Raw genomic sequence first — 17,318 nt, 5'->3', positions numbered from 1 at the left:
AGAAAGGATGAATACCCAACATCTGTATCAACATTCAGGGCACTGGAGGAGATTATGCTGAGTGAAACAAGTCAAGCAGAGAGAGTCAATTATCATATGGTCTCACTTACTTGTGGAGCATTAAGGAATAACACAGAGGACATTGGGAGATGGAGAGGAGAAGGGGGTTGAGGGAAATCGGAGGGGGAGACAAAGCATGAGAGACTTTGGACTCTGAGAAACAAACTGAGGGTTTTGGAGGGGAGGGGGTTGGGGGTTATGTGAGCCTCCAAGCTCCACATATTGCTTGGAGCACTGGGTGGGATGCATAAATAATGAATCTTGGAACACTGAAAAAACAAAATTTAAATTTAAAAAAAAAATAAAAAATATCCATTTTGATTGGAATATTCACTCAGTCCTTTTTGTTACTTAATTGTAATATTTAAACTATCATATATTTTATGACCACTAATGGTTAAAGATATGTATAGAATTTTGATTCTTCATCGTTGTATTTTAGAAAGTTTCAATAGCTGCCTATAGAAAATTGGAAAATATTTTTTAGTGATCAAATGTATTATTCCATTTCCCTAATCTAAATAATAATGTCATTTTTTATCTTTACACTGTTTTTTACATGCATATAAAAGTATCTTAAGTACTTTGAAGTCATATCTGAAAAATTATCTTTATGATGTAAATTGATTTTTATGACAAGAGAGGTAGAAAGGATGTGCCTCATCTTTCTCTTGCTTTCCATGACACTGTTGCCTTTACCTGCAGTCAGTGTTGGAAGCCAGAGACCTGAAATTATATCAGAGAAATTAATAATAGCTAATATGAAGTCACTAAAGTATGTTTTTATATAAGAAGACAGGATCCCAGAGGTAGAAAAATTCTCTCTCTTATCAATTTAAGTACATTAACTTCAATAATGAGATTCAATGGCATGGTTTGGCCATTAAACTGTAAACTATCATAGTTAAGGCCAACTTTTTTTTGCACCTAATTCCAAAAGTCATTTCTTCTTTAAAAATTCATACTTCTCTCTCTCTCGTCCTCTTTTGAGAGAGAGAGAGAGTGAGTGAGCACATAACCTGGATGGCGGGGAGAGGCAGAGGAAGAGGGAGAGAGAATCCTAAGCAGGCTCATTGATATCCAACACAAAGCCCAAGATGGACCTAGATCTCAAAACCCTGAGACCATGACCTGAACCAAAATCAAAAGCTGGATGCTTAACCAATGAGCCACCTAGGTGCCCTATAGAAATACATGGCCTTTTTGTTTGTTTGTTTGTTTATTGTGTTATGTTAGTCACTGTACAGTACATCATTAGTTTTTGATATAGTGTTCCATGCTTCATTGTTTGCATGTAACACCCAGTGCTTCATGCAATCTGTGCCCTCCTTAATACCAGTCACCAGGATCACCCACCCCTCCCCTCTAAAACCCTCTGTTCATTTCTGGAGTCTGTAGCCTCTCATGGTTTGTCTCCCACAAGGATTTTTATCCCTTCATTTTACCTTCTCCTAATGTCCTCCACGCTATGTATTAATGGATGATGTAAGTTATATAATAGAAAAAACTTGAGTTTTTATCTTTTAGTAGAAAAACAGGTTTTTCCTTTTTTCTTGCCTGCTAAAAGGTACCAATCCGAATTTTGATTCTGAATCATGGTTATCATAATAGCCTATGTGATTTGCTTCTACTATTTTCATATAGGTTTGATTTTCTATTTTTATTTTAGTGATCTTTTTGCAGCTTCTTTAACCTCTTTATATCTCTTCCTATAAATAGGTTATAAATTATAAATAAATGCATTTTGGATATACACATGGTTTTTTAGTTTATTTTTTTCACATGGTTTTATTTTAAATGGGTGTAGTTTTATGCACAGAAAGAGCCTGTAGAATTAGTTTTGTTAATAGTGATTCACAGCCTAGTTGAGGAGGGAAAGACCACATACTTCTCCTCTCATTGCCTATGGAATACTTTTGCCAGATACAATAATTTATAACCCTTGTGTTAGAGTATAGGGTGGTCACAAAGCAGCTCTGAAAACCTGTTGGGAGTTATAGGCCCTCTCCTCATAAAAAAAATCATATGTGAACACACACACACATACTGTTGTAAGCAATTTCAAGGTCTACAACCCCCTCACTCCATTTGACTCCAGGTTTAGAGAGTGAGAAAAGAGCTAACATTTACTGAACATAAATTATGTGTCATACTCTTAATCTCACAAAACAAACTGAGGGTTGCTGGGGGGAGGGAGTTTGGGAGAACGGGGTGGGATTATGGACATTGGGGAGGGTATGTGCTTTGGTGAGTGCTGTGAAGTGTGTAAACCTGGTAATTCACAGACCTGTACCCCTGGGGATAAAAATTTTTGTTTATAAAAAATAAAAAATTTAAAAGTTAAAAAAAAAATTATGTGTCATATTTGAATGCAAGAGTTCTGGCTGTCTGGCGTTATTTACACTGCTTCATACTGCCTGCCATAGTTAATCAGTCATTAACCACCATCTCTTATTCTCCCCTCTACAAGTTATACCAGATCTTCCAGATACTGGAGTATTTCTTAGGAGTAGTACTCCTTGATTAAATTTTCATATGAAGTTTCTTAAGATAATGGTTAATCATCAGAGATTCAAAAGTTGACAGTTGTAGATCTTTTGGTGTTTTACACAAATGACGTTTCCAGTTAGAAAATAATGTTATTAGCTTCCTTTTGTCTATGAATTTAAGGAAGGACAGAGTATCTAAGATTTCATCTTACAAGTAAAACCCTCCATCATCACTTATGAGGGAAGAAAACAAGGAACTTAAAATGTATCAGGAATAATAACCAGTTCCATGAGTGTGCTGATTATACAAAGAAACACACATTGGTAAACTGAAAAAAAAAAAAAAAAAAGATATGACTCATGTGCGGTAAGGTCTTTACTATAACCAGTGTCAGTATTAATTAAATTTAAAATGAGATTAAAACATACATTTCTTGGGGCTCCTGGGTGGCTCAGTGGGTTAAAGCCTCTGCTTTCAGCTCCAGTCATGATCCCAGGGTGCTGGGATCGAGCCCCTCATCGGGCTCTCTGCTCAGCCTCCTTCCTCCTCTCTCTCTCTGCCTGCCTCTCTGCCTACTTGTGATCTCTATCTTTCAAATAAATAAATAAAATCTTTAAAACATACATTTCTTTGGGACGCCTGGGTGGCTCAGTTGGTTAAGCAGCTGCCTTCGGCTCAGGTCATAATCCCAGCATCCTGGGATCGAGTCCCACATTGGGCTCCTTGCTCCGCAGGGAGCCTGCTTCTCCCTCTGACTCTGTCTTCCACTCTGTCTGCCTATGCTCGCTCTTGCTCGCTCTCTCTCTGACAAATAAATAAATAAAATCTTTAAAAAAAAAAACATACATTTCTTTGAGTTCAATATATTTTGGAGGGTGATTTTTTTTTAATTTTTTATATTTTATAAACATATATTTTTATCCCCAGGGGTACAGGTCTGTGAATCACCAGGTTTACACACTTTTTTTAATATGTTTGAATTACAAATCTACTTGGACCCTGAGTAATTTTTTCATCCTAATGAAAGTAATGCATGACTGAGCCTTGAACACACTTGTAGGATTGGGAGGAAGAGAAAAATAAAACATGCCTTATTAATAATCTATAGAAAATGCATCTGTAAGGAACTCAAGTAGACTCTTAAAGACATGATGCAGAATGAATTCTTTTTACCATCACAAGGGGAAACTGCTTGGTGATTAAAATTGTCAGTTTTAAAATTCCCAGATTCATTTATTTGCCTTAAGGTGAGAACAATTAGGTGTTACTGGACAAAAGCTTGTCCCTGCCAGGGTAATGTCTCAGTCTCTGGCCACAAAGTCATGGCCATGACAAGCTTCTAGGCACATAAGGAGAGATGAGTAATCTGAGGACATGGCATGCTGAGTGTGTTCTTTCTCTTTACTAGACATTTGGGCCTGGACTTGGTGCCTCGAAAGGACTTTGAAGTAGTGGATTCAGACCAGATTAGTGTCTCAGATCTCTATAAAATGGTAAGAAATCTAACACAGGGTAAGCTTGTTCCTGCACGCCTGATTTTTTCTCCTTTATTATCCCTAGTAACATTACGAAACAATATTGCTGAAGTTGTTCCTTTGTCTTTGCCCCAATGTATGTAAGGGGTCTTCCTTAGAATCTGACAGCACATACCGCATTTGCTTTCTAAATGGAACTACTGTGTAAGGCTGTACCATAATATCCAGGAATCATTTATCTGTTGTTTTACTGGTGAATGAAGCTCCTTTGGCCTGCAGCAGTTACCAAAATTCTGTCTCTCGCACCTCTTAAAAAAAAGAAGCTAGTTGAATCTGTAAAGAGCCAATTTATTGGTTAATGTAATTATTAAACCTGGAAATAATGTGCCAGTATTTCTAAGAGAGACCTGATATATCCTTAGTTGTCTATTGGCTGTTATTAAAATGTACTGAATTAATTGATGACCAAGATTACATTTTACAGGCTGAATGAGAAGTAACTAAAAGAAAGGTAAAAAAATTTTTGAGATAAAGCAAACATCAGAAACTTCAGGTGACTATTAAGCTTAGACTAAGAGACTGGGTAAAACCTCACTTTGAGGAGTTATATATTTGAGAAGTATTTATTGGTGATAATTACAGGTTTTAGAAAGAAATACAAGTTTCTCTTTAAGAAAAATGTAATTTTTATAGGGAAGTTCAAAGATAGGATATTGCCTGGTTGAAGATCTTTGAAATTTGCCTAAATAATATACTAGTAACATATCAATTGCTTATGTGTATTTGCTAGTGTATAAAAACATTCGTGTATATTTATCCTAACTATTTGATAAGCATGGGATGTAGAGATTAAAGATGAGCAAAACTTATCCCTGCCCTCAAGAATATCACATCACCATCTGGGGTATTTGTTCTTAACCCTTTCTGGGTCATGAAGATCAGATAGAATTTCTTCCCAGGACAGTGCAAATGTGGTTTTGCATACAAAGTTTTAAACTGAATTTTAGGGAATTGATAGTTCCTTCTGGTGATTGCCCATGAAGTCTATACATGGCCCTCAAGTTTAGAAACTATTCTAGTGGGATCAAATAGACCACAAGCAAACCATTGCCCTATATGTGCTGCATATTCACTGATGTTAGAGAGAATGATGGATTACTTGAGGCTGGAAAAAATCAGTGAAAGCTTCCAGTGGCAGTAATACTCCAGGTGAGGGTGAGGGGTGGACAAGGGTTCACCCAGAGGACAAGCAAGAAGGAGAGATGTTCCAAAATGGCACAATAGCATAGGGAAGTGGTAGTTCCAGGAAACTATAAGGTATTTGGTAACTTTGGCATGTACGTATATGTTAATGTTTGGGATAATAAGGTGCAGAAGGATGCAAGTATCAGATCATGAAGAGTTTTGAAAGGCCCAAAAGGCCTCTCCAGCAGTCTGACATAATTATAGGAGTAACATGATTGGATAAGAATATGGGTGTTTTGTTTGGTTGGTTTTTTTCTAAGATAGAGAATTTCAAGCAGGCTCCCTGTCCAACACGGAGCCCAATACAGGGCTCAGTCCCACAATCCTGAGATCATGACCTGAGCTGAAATCAGAGTCAGATACATAACTGAGAGAGCCACTCAGGCACCCCTAGATATGGGTTTTAAATGCTGTCTCTGTCTATAGGAAATGTAAAATACAGAGGACCAGAATCAGGGAGGCAGGGGATGACAGAAATTATTTGGACAATAAATAGTGACTAGACAACAATAGGAATGATGAAGAAATGCAGTGGAGTATATAGATGTTAGTAAATAAAAATCAATTTGATGATCAATTAGATGTGGAAAGTGAAGGGTGATTGAGAGTTTGAGGCTAAGAACTTCCCTCACAATGGTGGCTTAGAGGATGCTATTTTTGGTGAGGATTTTGCATTTTATTCTAAAGCCTGTGAAGGTGTTTAAGCAGGGGAATCACATGATCTGTCTTATATTTTAAAAGGACCCCTCCAGTTGCAAAAGGACTGGAGCGGGGCAATAATGGAATCAGGGAGCAGTCATTCAAGCAAAATGATACAACACATCAATAAAAGAAAGAACAAGAACCATATGATACTTTCAATAGATGCTGAAAAAGCATTTGACAAAGTACAGCATCCCTTCCTGATCAAAACTCTGCAAAATGATGTTAATTTCAGTATTTGGGCTAGAGTTGGAGCAAAGAAAGTAGTAAGAAATTGTTGGATTATGAATGTGTGTTTGGAAATAAATTCACTCGGAGTTTTGATAAATTGATAGATAGATGTGTGTACAAAAAAGGGAAAGACTAGAGAATGACTTCTATGTTTTGATCTTCTCAACTTTAACCTTATAAAAGTAGAATAGGAAACACTGTGGGAGAAGCAGGTTTGGGAGTACAGCAGTGGGGATCAATATATTGGTCTGGTTTTTCCTTTCAAGTTTGAGATGCCTTTTAAACATCCCAAACTGGGATGTTGAAAGTCTGGACCTCAGAAGTGAAGTTCAGATATAACAACTTTAGAGTTATCAAAGTATCAAAGTATATGTTGTGTTTAAAGCTGTTGGATGAGATGACCACTCCTTTCCCCAGACCTCCATACAGTGAAGGTCAGTGTTCAGCAGATTCTACCCAGAAGTTCCAGACAGCCAAACATCAGTATGGAGGAAATCTCCCATGAAAGTTAGAGACCAGAACAAATACATGTGAAAGAACTTGGAAGAAACAGACAAATCAATAGAAGAAAATGGTGGTTGCTGCCTGCAAAGAGAAATGAGGAAGCAACAGGGAGACAGAGTGGAGCAATCTAAGAAGCAATCAAAGGAGCTCTAGAAAATTACAAACAAGATAACAGGGATAAACTTGACATAAAGATTAGAAAATAGGACAACAGCAACAAAAAGTTATCAACAGGAGAGAAATGTTAGAAGTTTGATCAAAGAAGTCCAATATCCAGATAATGGGGTTTCAGAAGACAGAACAAAGAAAATTACTGTATTCCTGGGCTCATCTAAAGCCCCTGGAGCTATGAACCTGCATATTGCCAACCCAACTCCTGTCCCAGTCTCCATTGCCTCTACAACTATACAAATGCATGCCAATAACCAGTGCCTCTGCAATTGCTAGTTTATGTGCAACTGGCATCAGCCTCTTCTGCAGCCCTTACCATTACCTCTGTGTCTGCAACTTTATCCTGACATTTTGCAGGTATCTGCAGCTGGGGTTACACACACCACCAGCTCTGGCCACCACTGCTATCTGCCCACATTCCTAGCTGCTGGACTGGAAGAGCCACTGAAGTCCCCAACAACCATTGTAGACACCATGGACCCTTTGCAGGTCTCCACAAGGATCACATGGTTGGTGATGTTGTGGACCCATGTGGCCTAAACCAGTGAGGTATACATTCCTGGGCCCAGAGCTACCACATGCACTTAGCAACCTGCACCACTAGACCCAGAGTCACAGCATTCTCTGGCATGCTTCCATCCACTGGTGAAGGTCTTCCCTCTATCTAACTCAGTTAATACAGTCTGGAAGAAGTGACTGCTCTTCACATGGCACATACAACTATTCAAGAGTACAGGAATTGTGAAAATCAAGAAAACATGATACTACCAAAGGAACCCAATAAACTTTAAGTGCCCCTAAAGAAATGGAAATACACAAATTGTCTGATAAATAATTCAAAATAATTGTTCTAAAGATGCTTAAAGAGCTTATAGCTCTCACAGAAAAACAGTTCAACAAAGTCAGGTAAACAATACCAAAAAAAATGAAAAGTTCAACAAAAAAATAGAAAACATAAAAAATAACCAAATGAATTTTGGATCTGAAGAATACAAACATTGAAGAACTCAACAGAGAAAAACTAAGAGGTAGCCCATGGAATGGGAGAAGATTTTTTGCAAATGACAATACAGATAAAGGGCTGATATCCAAGATACACAAAGAGCTTCTCAAATTCAACACTCAAAAAATTACTAATAACCCAGTCAAAAATGGGCAGAAGGTATAAACACACACTTCTCCAAAAAAGACCTACAGATGGCTAACAGACACATGAAACAATGCTCAACATCACTAGCCATCAGGGAAGTACAAATCAAAACCACAATGAGATACCACCTTACATCAGTTAGAATGACAAAAATTAACAAAACAGGAAACAACAAATGTTAGCGAGGATGTGGAGAAAGGGGAACTTTCTTACACTGTTGGTGGGAATGCAAGCTGATACAGCCATTCTGGGAAAACAGTGTGAAGTTTCCTCAAGATGTCAAGAATAGAACTATCCTAAGACCTGGCAATTGCACTACTAGGTATTTACCCCAAAGATAATAGATGTAGTGAAAAGAAGGGGCACATGCACACAATGTTCATAGCAGCAATGTCCACAATAGCCAAAGTGTGGAAGGAGCCAAGATGCCCTTCAACAGATGAATGGATAAAGAAGATGTGGTACATACACACAATGGAGTATTATTCAGCCATCAGAGACAATGAATACCTACCATTTCCATTGACATGGATGGAACTGGAGATTATGTTAAGTGAAGTCATCAAGAGCAGAGAAAGACAATTATCATATGGTTTCACTCAGATGTGGAACATAAGCAATAGCATGAAGGACCATAGAGGAAGGGAGGGAAATCCAAAGGGGGAGAAATCAGAGAGGGAGATGAACCATGAGTGACTATGGACCCCGAAAAACAATCTGAGGGTTTCAGAGGAGAGGAGGTTGGAGGAGGGGATAATAGGGTGATGGCATTGAGGAGACCACGTGCTATGATGAGCACTGGGTGTTATATATAACAATGAATCATTGAACACTACATCAAAATCTAATTATGTACTATACAGTGGTTAACTGAACATAATTAAAAAAAAAAAGAATTCGGGGCGCCTGGGTGGCTCAGTGGTTTAAAGCCTCTGCCTTCGGCTCGGGTCGTGATCTCAGGGTCCTGAGATTGAGTCCCGCATCTCCCTCTCTACCTACTTGTGATCTCTGTCTGTCAAACAAATAAATAAAATCTTTAAAAAAAAAAAGAATTCAATAAAGAGCTTAACTAACAGAAGTGGACTAAGCAGGAGAATCAGTGAACTCAAAGACAGATAAATTGAAATTATCCAGTCAAAAAGAGAATGAAAAAATTGAATGATGAAATGAAAAATGAAAAAATTCTGTGGGACTTCTAGGGCACCATTAAGAGAATTAACCTACATATTATTAGAGTACCAAAGAAGAGAAGGAGAAAGGGGAAGAAAGCTTTTTTAAGGTGATAATGGCTGAGAACTTTCCAAATCCAGGGAGAGATTTGGACATCCAAATTCATGATATTTGTAATTCTCCAAACAATTTCAATCCTCAATGAGATCTTCTCCAAGGCTTTACAATAAAACTGTAAAAATGAAAGAATCTTGGGTGCCTGGGTGGCTCAGTCATTAAGCATCTGCCTTCAGCCCAGGTCTTGATCCCAGCATCCTGCAATCCAGCCCCACACTGGGCTCCCTGCTAGGCAGGAAGCCTGCTTCTTCCTCTCCCATTCCCCCTGCTTGTGTTCTGCTGCTGTCTCTGTGTCAAATAAATAAAATCTTTTTAAAAAATCAAAGAATCTTGAAAGCAACAATAAAAAAGAAGCTTGTCACTTACAAGGTAACCCTCATAGGGCTATGAGCATATTTCTTAGCAGAAATCTTGCAGGCCAGGAGAGAAGGGGATGATATATTCAAAGTACTGAAAGAAAAAAAAAAAAACCTACCAACCAACAATACTTTGCTCAGGAAAATTGTCCTTCAGAAATAAATAAAGGAAATATAAAGATTTTCCCAGACAAAAGCTGAGGGAGTTCAAAATTACTAGACCTGCCCTACAAGAAGCACTGCAAGTTCTTCAAGCTGACATGAAAAAAAGAAAAAGGTTAATTAATGGCATGAAAATGCAGGAAAATATAAAACACATGGTAAAGATAAGTATATAGTCAAATTCAGAATATTCTAGTACTATCATATGATGGTCTATAACTCTAGTAAAGGTTAAAGAGCAGAAAATTTTAAAATAACTATAGCTAACACAAAAACCAGACACGTAGATCAGTGGAACAGAATAGATAACCCAGGAATGGATCCACAACTATATGGTTAACTAATCTTTGACAAACCAGGATATCCAGTGGAAAAGAGACATTCTCTTCAACAAATGGTATTAGGAAAACTGGACAGCAACATGCAGAATAATGAAACTAGACCATTTTTTACACCACACACAAATATAAGTTCAAAATGGATGATAGACCTGAATAGGAAACACTAAAATCCTAGAGGACAACACCAGCAGAAACCTCTTTGATATTAGTCTTGGCAGTTTCTTACTAGATACATCTCTGGAGGCAAGGGGAACAGAAGCAAAAATGAAGTACTGAGGCTTCATCAAGTTAAAAAGTTTCTGCACAGTGAAGGAAACAATCAACAAAACTAAAAGGCAGCCTTCAGAATGGGAGAAGATATTTGCAAATGACATATCTGATAAAGGGTTAGTATCTAAAATCTATAAAGAACTTAGCAAACCCAACACCCAAAAAATGAATAATCCAATTAAGAAATGGGCAGAAGACATGAACAGACATTTTTCCAAAGAAGACATCTAGATGTGCATGAAAAGATGCACATCCTCACTCATCATCAGGGAAATATAAATTAAAAACTACAAATGAGATATCACCTCAAAACAGTCAGAATGGCTAAAATCGGCAACACAAGAAACAACAGGTGTTGGCTAAGATGTGAAGGAAGAGGAACACTCATAACACTGTTGGTGGGAATACAAACCTGTGCTGCCACTCTGCAACAGTATGGAATTTCCTCAAAAAGTTAAAAATAGAGGGCGCCTGGGTGGCTCAGTGGGTTAAGCCGCTGCCTTCGGCTCGGGTAATGATCTCAGGGTCCTGGGATCGAGGCCCGCGTCGGGCTCTCTGCTCGGCGGGGAGCCTGCTTCCCTCTCTCTCTCTCTGCCTGCCTCTCCATCTACTTGTGATTTCTCTCTGTCAAGTAAATAAAAAAAAAAAAAAAAGTTAAAAATAGAACTACCCTATGACCCAGCAATTGCATTACTAGGTTTTTACCCAGAGGATACAAAAATACTGATTCAGAGGGGCACATACACCTTGATGTTTATAGCAGCATGATCAACAATGGCCAAATTATGGAAAGAACCTAAATGTCCATTGACTGATGAATGGATAAATATATGCAATGGAATATTATTCAGCCATAAAAAGGAATAAAGTCTTGCCATTTTCAACAACATGGATGGAGCTAGACTGTGTTGTGCTAAATTAAGTAAGTCAATCAGAGGAAGACAAATACCGATTGACTTCATTCATATGTGGAATTTAAGAAAACAAAACAGATAAACATAAGGGGAAAAAATAGAGAGGGAGGTGAACCATAAGACTCTTAACTATAAAGAATAATCTAAGGATTGCTGGAGGAGAGGAGTAGGTTGTGGGCGAAATGGGTGATGGATATTAAGGAGGGCACTTGTGGTGATGAGCACTGGGTGTTATATGTAAATAATGCGTCATTAAATTTTACTCCTGAAACTGATATTACACTCTATGTTAACTAACTAGAATTTAAATAAAAACTTGAACCATGAGAGACTATGGACTCTGAAAAACAATCTGAGGGTTTTGAAGGGGTGGGGGGTGGGAGGTTGGGGTACTAGGTGGTGGGTATTATAAAGGGCACGAATTGCATGGAGCACTGGGTGTGGTGAAAAATAATGAATACTGTTATGCTGAAAATAAAAAATAAATTTAAAAAAAAAAAACTTGAAACATGAAAAAAGTTACTATTGCTAATATAATTGGCTAATGGATATACAATATAAAAACATATAAATTAGAACATCTAAAACATAAAGGAGGAAGGGTTGAGTAAAAGAGTAGAGATTTTGTATGGAGTTGCAGTTAAGTTCTAATTATCCTAAAATAGATTGTTACAGCTATAAGATGTTTTATGTAACATCTTATAACATCTCATGTAACCAGAAAGCAAAAACCTACATTAGATACATGTGAAATAAAGAGAAGGGAATCAAAGCATACCACTGTGGAAAATCATCAATTCACAAAGAAAGACAGCAAGAGAGGAGGACAGGAATGAAGGAACTATAAAAAGAGCCAATAACTTTTGGGACTTCATCAAAATCAAAAGCTTCTGCACAGCAAGGGAAACAGTCAACAAAACAAAGAGGCAACCCATGGAATGGGAGAAGATATTTGCAAATGACAGTACAGACAAAAGGTTGATACCCAGGATCTATAATGAACTCCTCAAACTCAACACACACAAAACAGACAATCATATCAAAAAATGGGTAGAAGATATGGACAGACACTTCTCCAATGAAGACATACAAATGGCTATCAGACACGTGAAAAAATGTTCATCATCACTAACCCTCAGGGAGATTCAAATTAAAACCACATTGAAATATCACCTTACACCAGTTAGAACGGCCAAAATTAGCAAGACAGGAAACAACATGTGTTGGAGGGGATGTGGAGAAAGGGGAACCCTCTTTCACTGTTGGTGTGAATGCAAGTTGGTGCAGCCTCTTTGGAGAAGTGTGGGGATTCCTCAAGAAATTAAAAATAGAACTTCTCTATGATCCTGCAATTGCACTACTGAGCATTTACCCCAAAAATACAGATGAAGTGAAAAGAAGGGCCATCTGTACCCCCAAAGTTTATAGCAGCAATGGCCAAGGTCGCCAAACTGTGGAAAGAACCAAGATGCCCTTCAACAGACGAGTGGTCCATATACACTATGGAGTATTATACCTCCATCAGAAAGGATGAACACCCAACTTTTGTAGCAACATGGACGGGACTGGAAGAGATTATGCTGAGTGAAATAAGTCAAGCAGAGAGAGTCAATTGTCATATGCTGAAAAAAAAAAAAAATACCTACCACTGCCATCCACTCCATTTGAATGGAGTATCTTTTTTCTCATCCATTTACTCTCATCCTATGTGTGTCCTCAAAGCTAAAGTAAGTCTGTTGTAAGTAACATATTCTTGGATCATTTCTTAATCTATTTAGCCACTCTATGTCCTTGATTGAAAATTTAATCCATTTACCTTTAATTATTGATAGGGAAGGATTCATTATTACCACTTACAAAAACTGTTTTCTGAAAAAAGTTGGTTTTCTGGCTCTTTTAAAAAAATTATTCTTTTTTTAATTTATTTTCAGCAAAACAGTATTCATTATTTTTGCACCACACCCAGTGCTCCATGCAATCCGTGCCCTCTCTAATACCCACCACCTAGTACCCCGACCTCCCACCCCCCTGCCACTTCAAACCCCTCAGATTGTTTTTCAGAGTCCATAGTCTTTCATGGTTCACCTCCCCTTCCAATTTCCCTCAACTCCCTTCTCCTCTCTAACTCCCCTTGTCCTCCATGCTATTTGTTATGCTCCACAAATAAGTGAAACCATATGATAATTGACTCTCTCTGCTTGACTTATTTCACTCAGCATAATCTCTTCCAGTCCTGTCCATGTTGCTACAAAAGTTGGGTATTCATCCTTTCTGATGGAGGCATAATACTCCATAGTGTATATGGAAGTGGTAGATATTCTTTATCAGACAAAATAGACTTTCAGTCAAAAGCTGTAATGAGACAAATAATGTGATTATATAATGACAAAACGGTCAGCTCATTAAGAGCATAAGACAGATATAAATGTATATGCCCCTAGCTTCAGAGCACCTAAATATAGAAAGCAAATATTAACAAAACTAAAGGGAGAAATAGACAGCAATACAATAATAGTAGGGTCATCAATGGCCCACTTTCAATACTGGATAGATAATCCAGACAGAAAATCAATAAAGCCACATTAGACTTAACTTAGGTTCCTGTACTTAGGATCTAATGGACCTAAGACACATATACAGAATATCCCATCCTAAAGCAGAGTAGGACATACATTGCACATGGACAATCTCCAGGATAGATCAACATTAGGCCACAAGATAAGTATAAACAAATTTAAGAAGATTAAAATAATATGAAATACTTTTTCTTATGACAATGATTTAAAACTAGAAATCATATCTTCTGCCCATTTTTTTTTATGTGATTGTTTTGTGTGTGTTGAGTTTGAGGAGTTCTTTATAGATCCTGGATATCAACCTTTTGTCTGTACTGTCATTTGCAAATATCTTCTCCCATTCCATGGGTTGCCTCTTTGTTTTGTTGACTGTTTCCTTTGCTGTGCAGAAGCTTTTGATCTTAATGAAGTCCCTAAAGTTCATCTTTGCTTTTGTTTCTTTTGCCTTTGGAGACATGTCTTGAAAGAGGAGAAGAGGTTACTGCGTATGTTCTCCTCTAGGATTCTGATGGATTCCTGTCTCACATTGAGGTCTTGTATCCATTTTGAGTTTATCTTTGTGTACGGTGTAAGAGAATGGTCGAGTTTCATTTTTCTGCATATAGCTGCCCAGTTTTCCCAGCACCATTTATTGAAGAGACTGTCTTTTTTCCACTGTATATTTTTTCCTGTTTTGTCAAAGATTATTTGCCCATAGAGTTTAAGGTCCATATCTGGGCTCTCTACCCTGTTCCTCTGGTCTATGTGTCTGTTTTTATGCCAGTACCATGCTGTCTTGGTGATCACAGCTTTGTAATAAAGCTTGAAATCAGATAACGTGATGCCCCCGTTTTATTTTTGTTTTCCAACATTTCCAAAACTAGAAATCAATAATAGGAAGAAAGCTGGAAAATTCACAAATATGTGAAAATTAAACACTACACTCCTAAATAACCAGTGGGGCATGGAAGAAATCAAAAGGGAAATTTTAAAAAAATCTTGAAACAAAAAATGGAAACACAACATACTAACACTTATCAAACATTAAATAAATTTAAAAATAAAGCAGTTCTAAGGGGAAAGTTTATAGTAATAAATGCTTACATTAAGAAAAATCTCAAGTAACTGATTTTTGTACCTCAAAGAACTGGAAAAATAAACTAAGTCCAAATTTAGCAGAAGGAAGGAGGTGATTCAGTCCAAATTTAGCAGAAGGAAGGAGATAAAGCTCTGCTAAAAATATAGAAAATGAACAGAAAAGCAATAGAAAAGATTAAGGAAGGAATCTAAAAATTGGGTTTTTTAAAAAGATAGAATTGCCAAACCTTTAGCTAGACTTGCCAAGAAAAAAGAACTCAAGTAAATGAAATTATAGATAAAAGAGGACATTACAACTGATACAACAAATATAAATGATAATAAGAGACTAGTGTGAATAATTATATGTCAACAAATTGGGCAATCTAGATGAAGCATACAACCTACCAAGACTAAATCAAGAAGAAATAGAAAGGCTGAACAGACTATTAACAAGTAAGTAGGGTGACTCAGTAACCAAAAACTTCCCAACAAAGAAAAGCTGAGGATAAAATGGCTTCATGGGTGACATTTGTTGAACATTTAAGAAGAATGAATACTAGTCCTTTTCAGAGTCTTCCAAAAAATTGAAGAGGAGGGAATATTCCCAGACTTATTTTACAAGGCTAGCATTTTCCTGATACCAAAAGTCAGATAAGGACACTAAACTGGAGGATTACTGAAGGAAGGGGTGGGGGGTTGGGGTAACTGGATAATTGCTGTTAAGGAGGGCATGTGTTGTGATGAGCACTGGATGTTATAGGCAATTAATGAATTGTCTATAACAATTAATGAATCACTGAACACTCAAAAGCTAATGATTGCTATACGTTGACTAACTGAACATAATTTTTTTAAAAAATCTACAGACCGGGGCACCTGGGTGGCTCAGTGGATTAAGCCGCTGCCTTCGGCTCAGGTCATGATCTCAGTGTCCTGGGATCGAGCCCCGCATCGGGCTCTTTGCTCAGCGGGAGCCTGCTTCTCTCTCTCTCTCTCTCTCTCTGCCTGACTCTCCGCCTACTTGTGATTTCTCTCTCTGTCAAATAAATAAATAAAATCTTTTAAAAAAAAATCTACAGACCAATATTTCTGATGAATAGAGATGCAAAATTCTCAACAAAATACTAGCAAATCAAATTCAATAGCTCATTAGAGGTATATTACACCATGAACAAGTGGGATTTATTTCCGAATTTCAAGGATTGTTCAGCATAAAGGTGATAATACATCATATTAATGGAATGATAAATTGAAACCATATGATCATTTCAATAGATGCAGAAAAAGCACTTGACAGAATTCAACATCCTTTCATGATAAAAACTCTCAACAAAATGAGCATCTGGGTGGTGCAGTTGGTTGAGTGCCCAACTGTTGGTTTCAGTTCATGTTGTGATATCAGTGTTATGAGATCAAGCCCCAAATTGGGCTCCCTGCTCAACACAGAGTCTGCTCAGGACTCTCTTTCCCTCTTCCTCTTCCCCTCACCACCCCATCTCTCTCCCTCTCTCTCTCTAAAATAAATCTAAAATAAAATAAATCTTAAAAAACAGAAGCTCTCAACAAAATGGACACAGAAGCTACATACCTCAACATGATAAAGACGACTGTGACAAGTCCACAGTTGACATCATGCTCAACAGTGAAATGTTGGAAGCTTTTCCTCTAACATCAAAACCAGACAAGGGTACCTAATCTCACCATTCCTTTTCAACATAGTATTAGAAGTTTTAGCCAGAGTGATTAGGCAAGAAGAAAAAGAAAAGCCATCCAAATTGGTAAGGGAGAAGTAAAATTGTTTCTATCTGCATATGACATGACCTTATATAGAGAAAATCTGGAAGCTTCTCCCCTCAAACTGCTAACTAATGAATTCAGTAAAGTTTCAGAATACAGAATCAACATGCAAAAGTTAACTGGGTGGGGAGTCAGGTGAAACTGGTGGTGGGTATGATGGAGGGCATGTATTACATGGAGCACTGGGTGTGGTGCCTAAACAATGAATTCTGTAACATTGAAAAGAAATAAAATTTTTTAAAAAGTTAATTGCAAAAGTCAGAATATACTAACAATGAACTATCTGAAAAAGAAATAAAGAAAACAGTCCCATTTACAATAGCATCAAAAACAATAAAATACTTAGGAATAATTTAATCAAGGACATGAAAGAGCTATACACTAAAAATTGTGACGTTGGTGAAAGACATTAAAGAAGACACAAGTAAATGGAAGATATCCCATGTTTATGAATTAGAAGAATTAATATTCTTTTTTTTTTCAAAGATTGTATTTATTTATTTGACAGAGAGAGAGATCAAAAGTAGG

General features: G+C 37.3%; 1 protein-coding gene across 9 annotated transcripts in view; it reads left to right on the top strand.

Annotated features, from left to right (window-relative positions):
* Positions 1 to 17,318, top strand: part of DOCK3 (dedicator of cytokinesis 3) — a 568,909-nt gene that overhangs the window by 380,189 nt on the left and 171,402 nt on the right. For all 9 annotated transcript variants that reach the window (XM_082702076.1, XM_082702074.1, XM_082702073.1 and 6 more), the window contains exon 7: positions 3,959 to 4,043. In XM_082702076.1, the coding sequence (XP_082558202.1) occupies positions 3,959 to 4,043 (85 nt within the window). The remainder of the gene's footprint in view (positions 1 to 3,958; positions 4,044 to 17,318) is intronic.

Source organism: Mustela nivalis (genome assembly GCF_964662115.1).
Source record: "Mustela nivalis genome assembly, chromosome: 1".
NCBI lineage: Eukaryota > Metazoa > Chordata > Mammalia > Carnivora > Mustelidae > Mustela > Mustela nivalis.
Note: the sequence above shows the minus strand (reverse complement) of the source record. Positions and strands in the feature narration are given on the sequence as shown.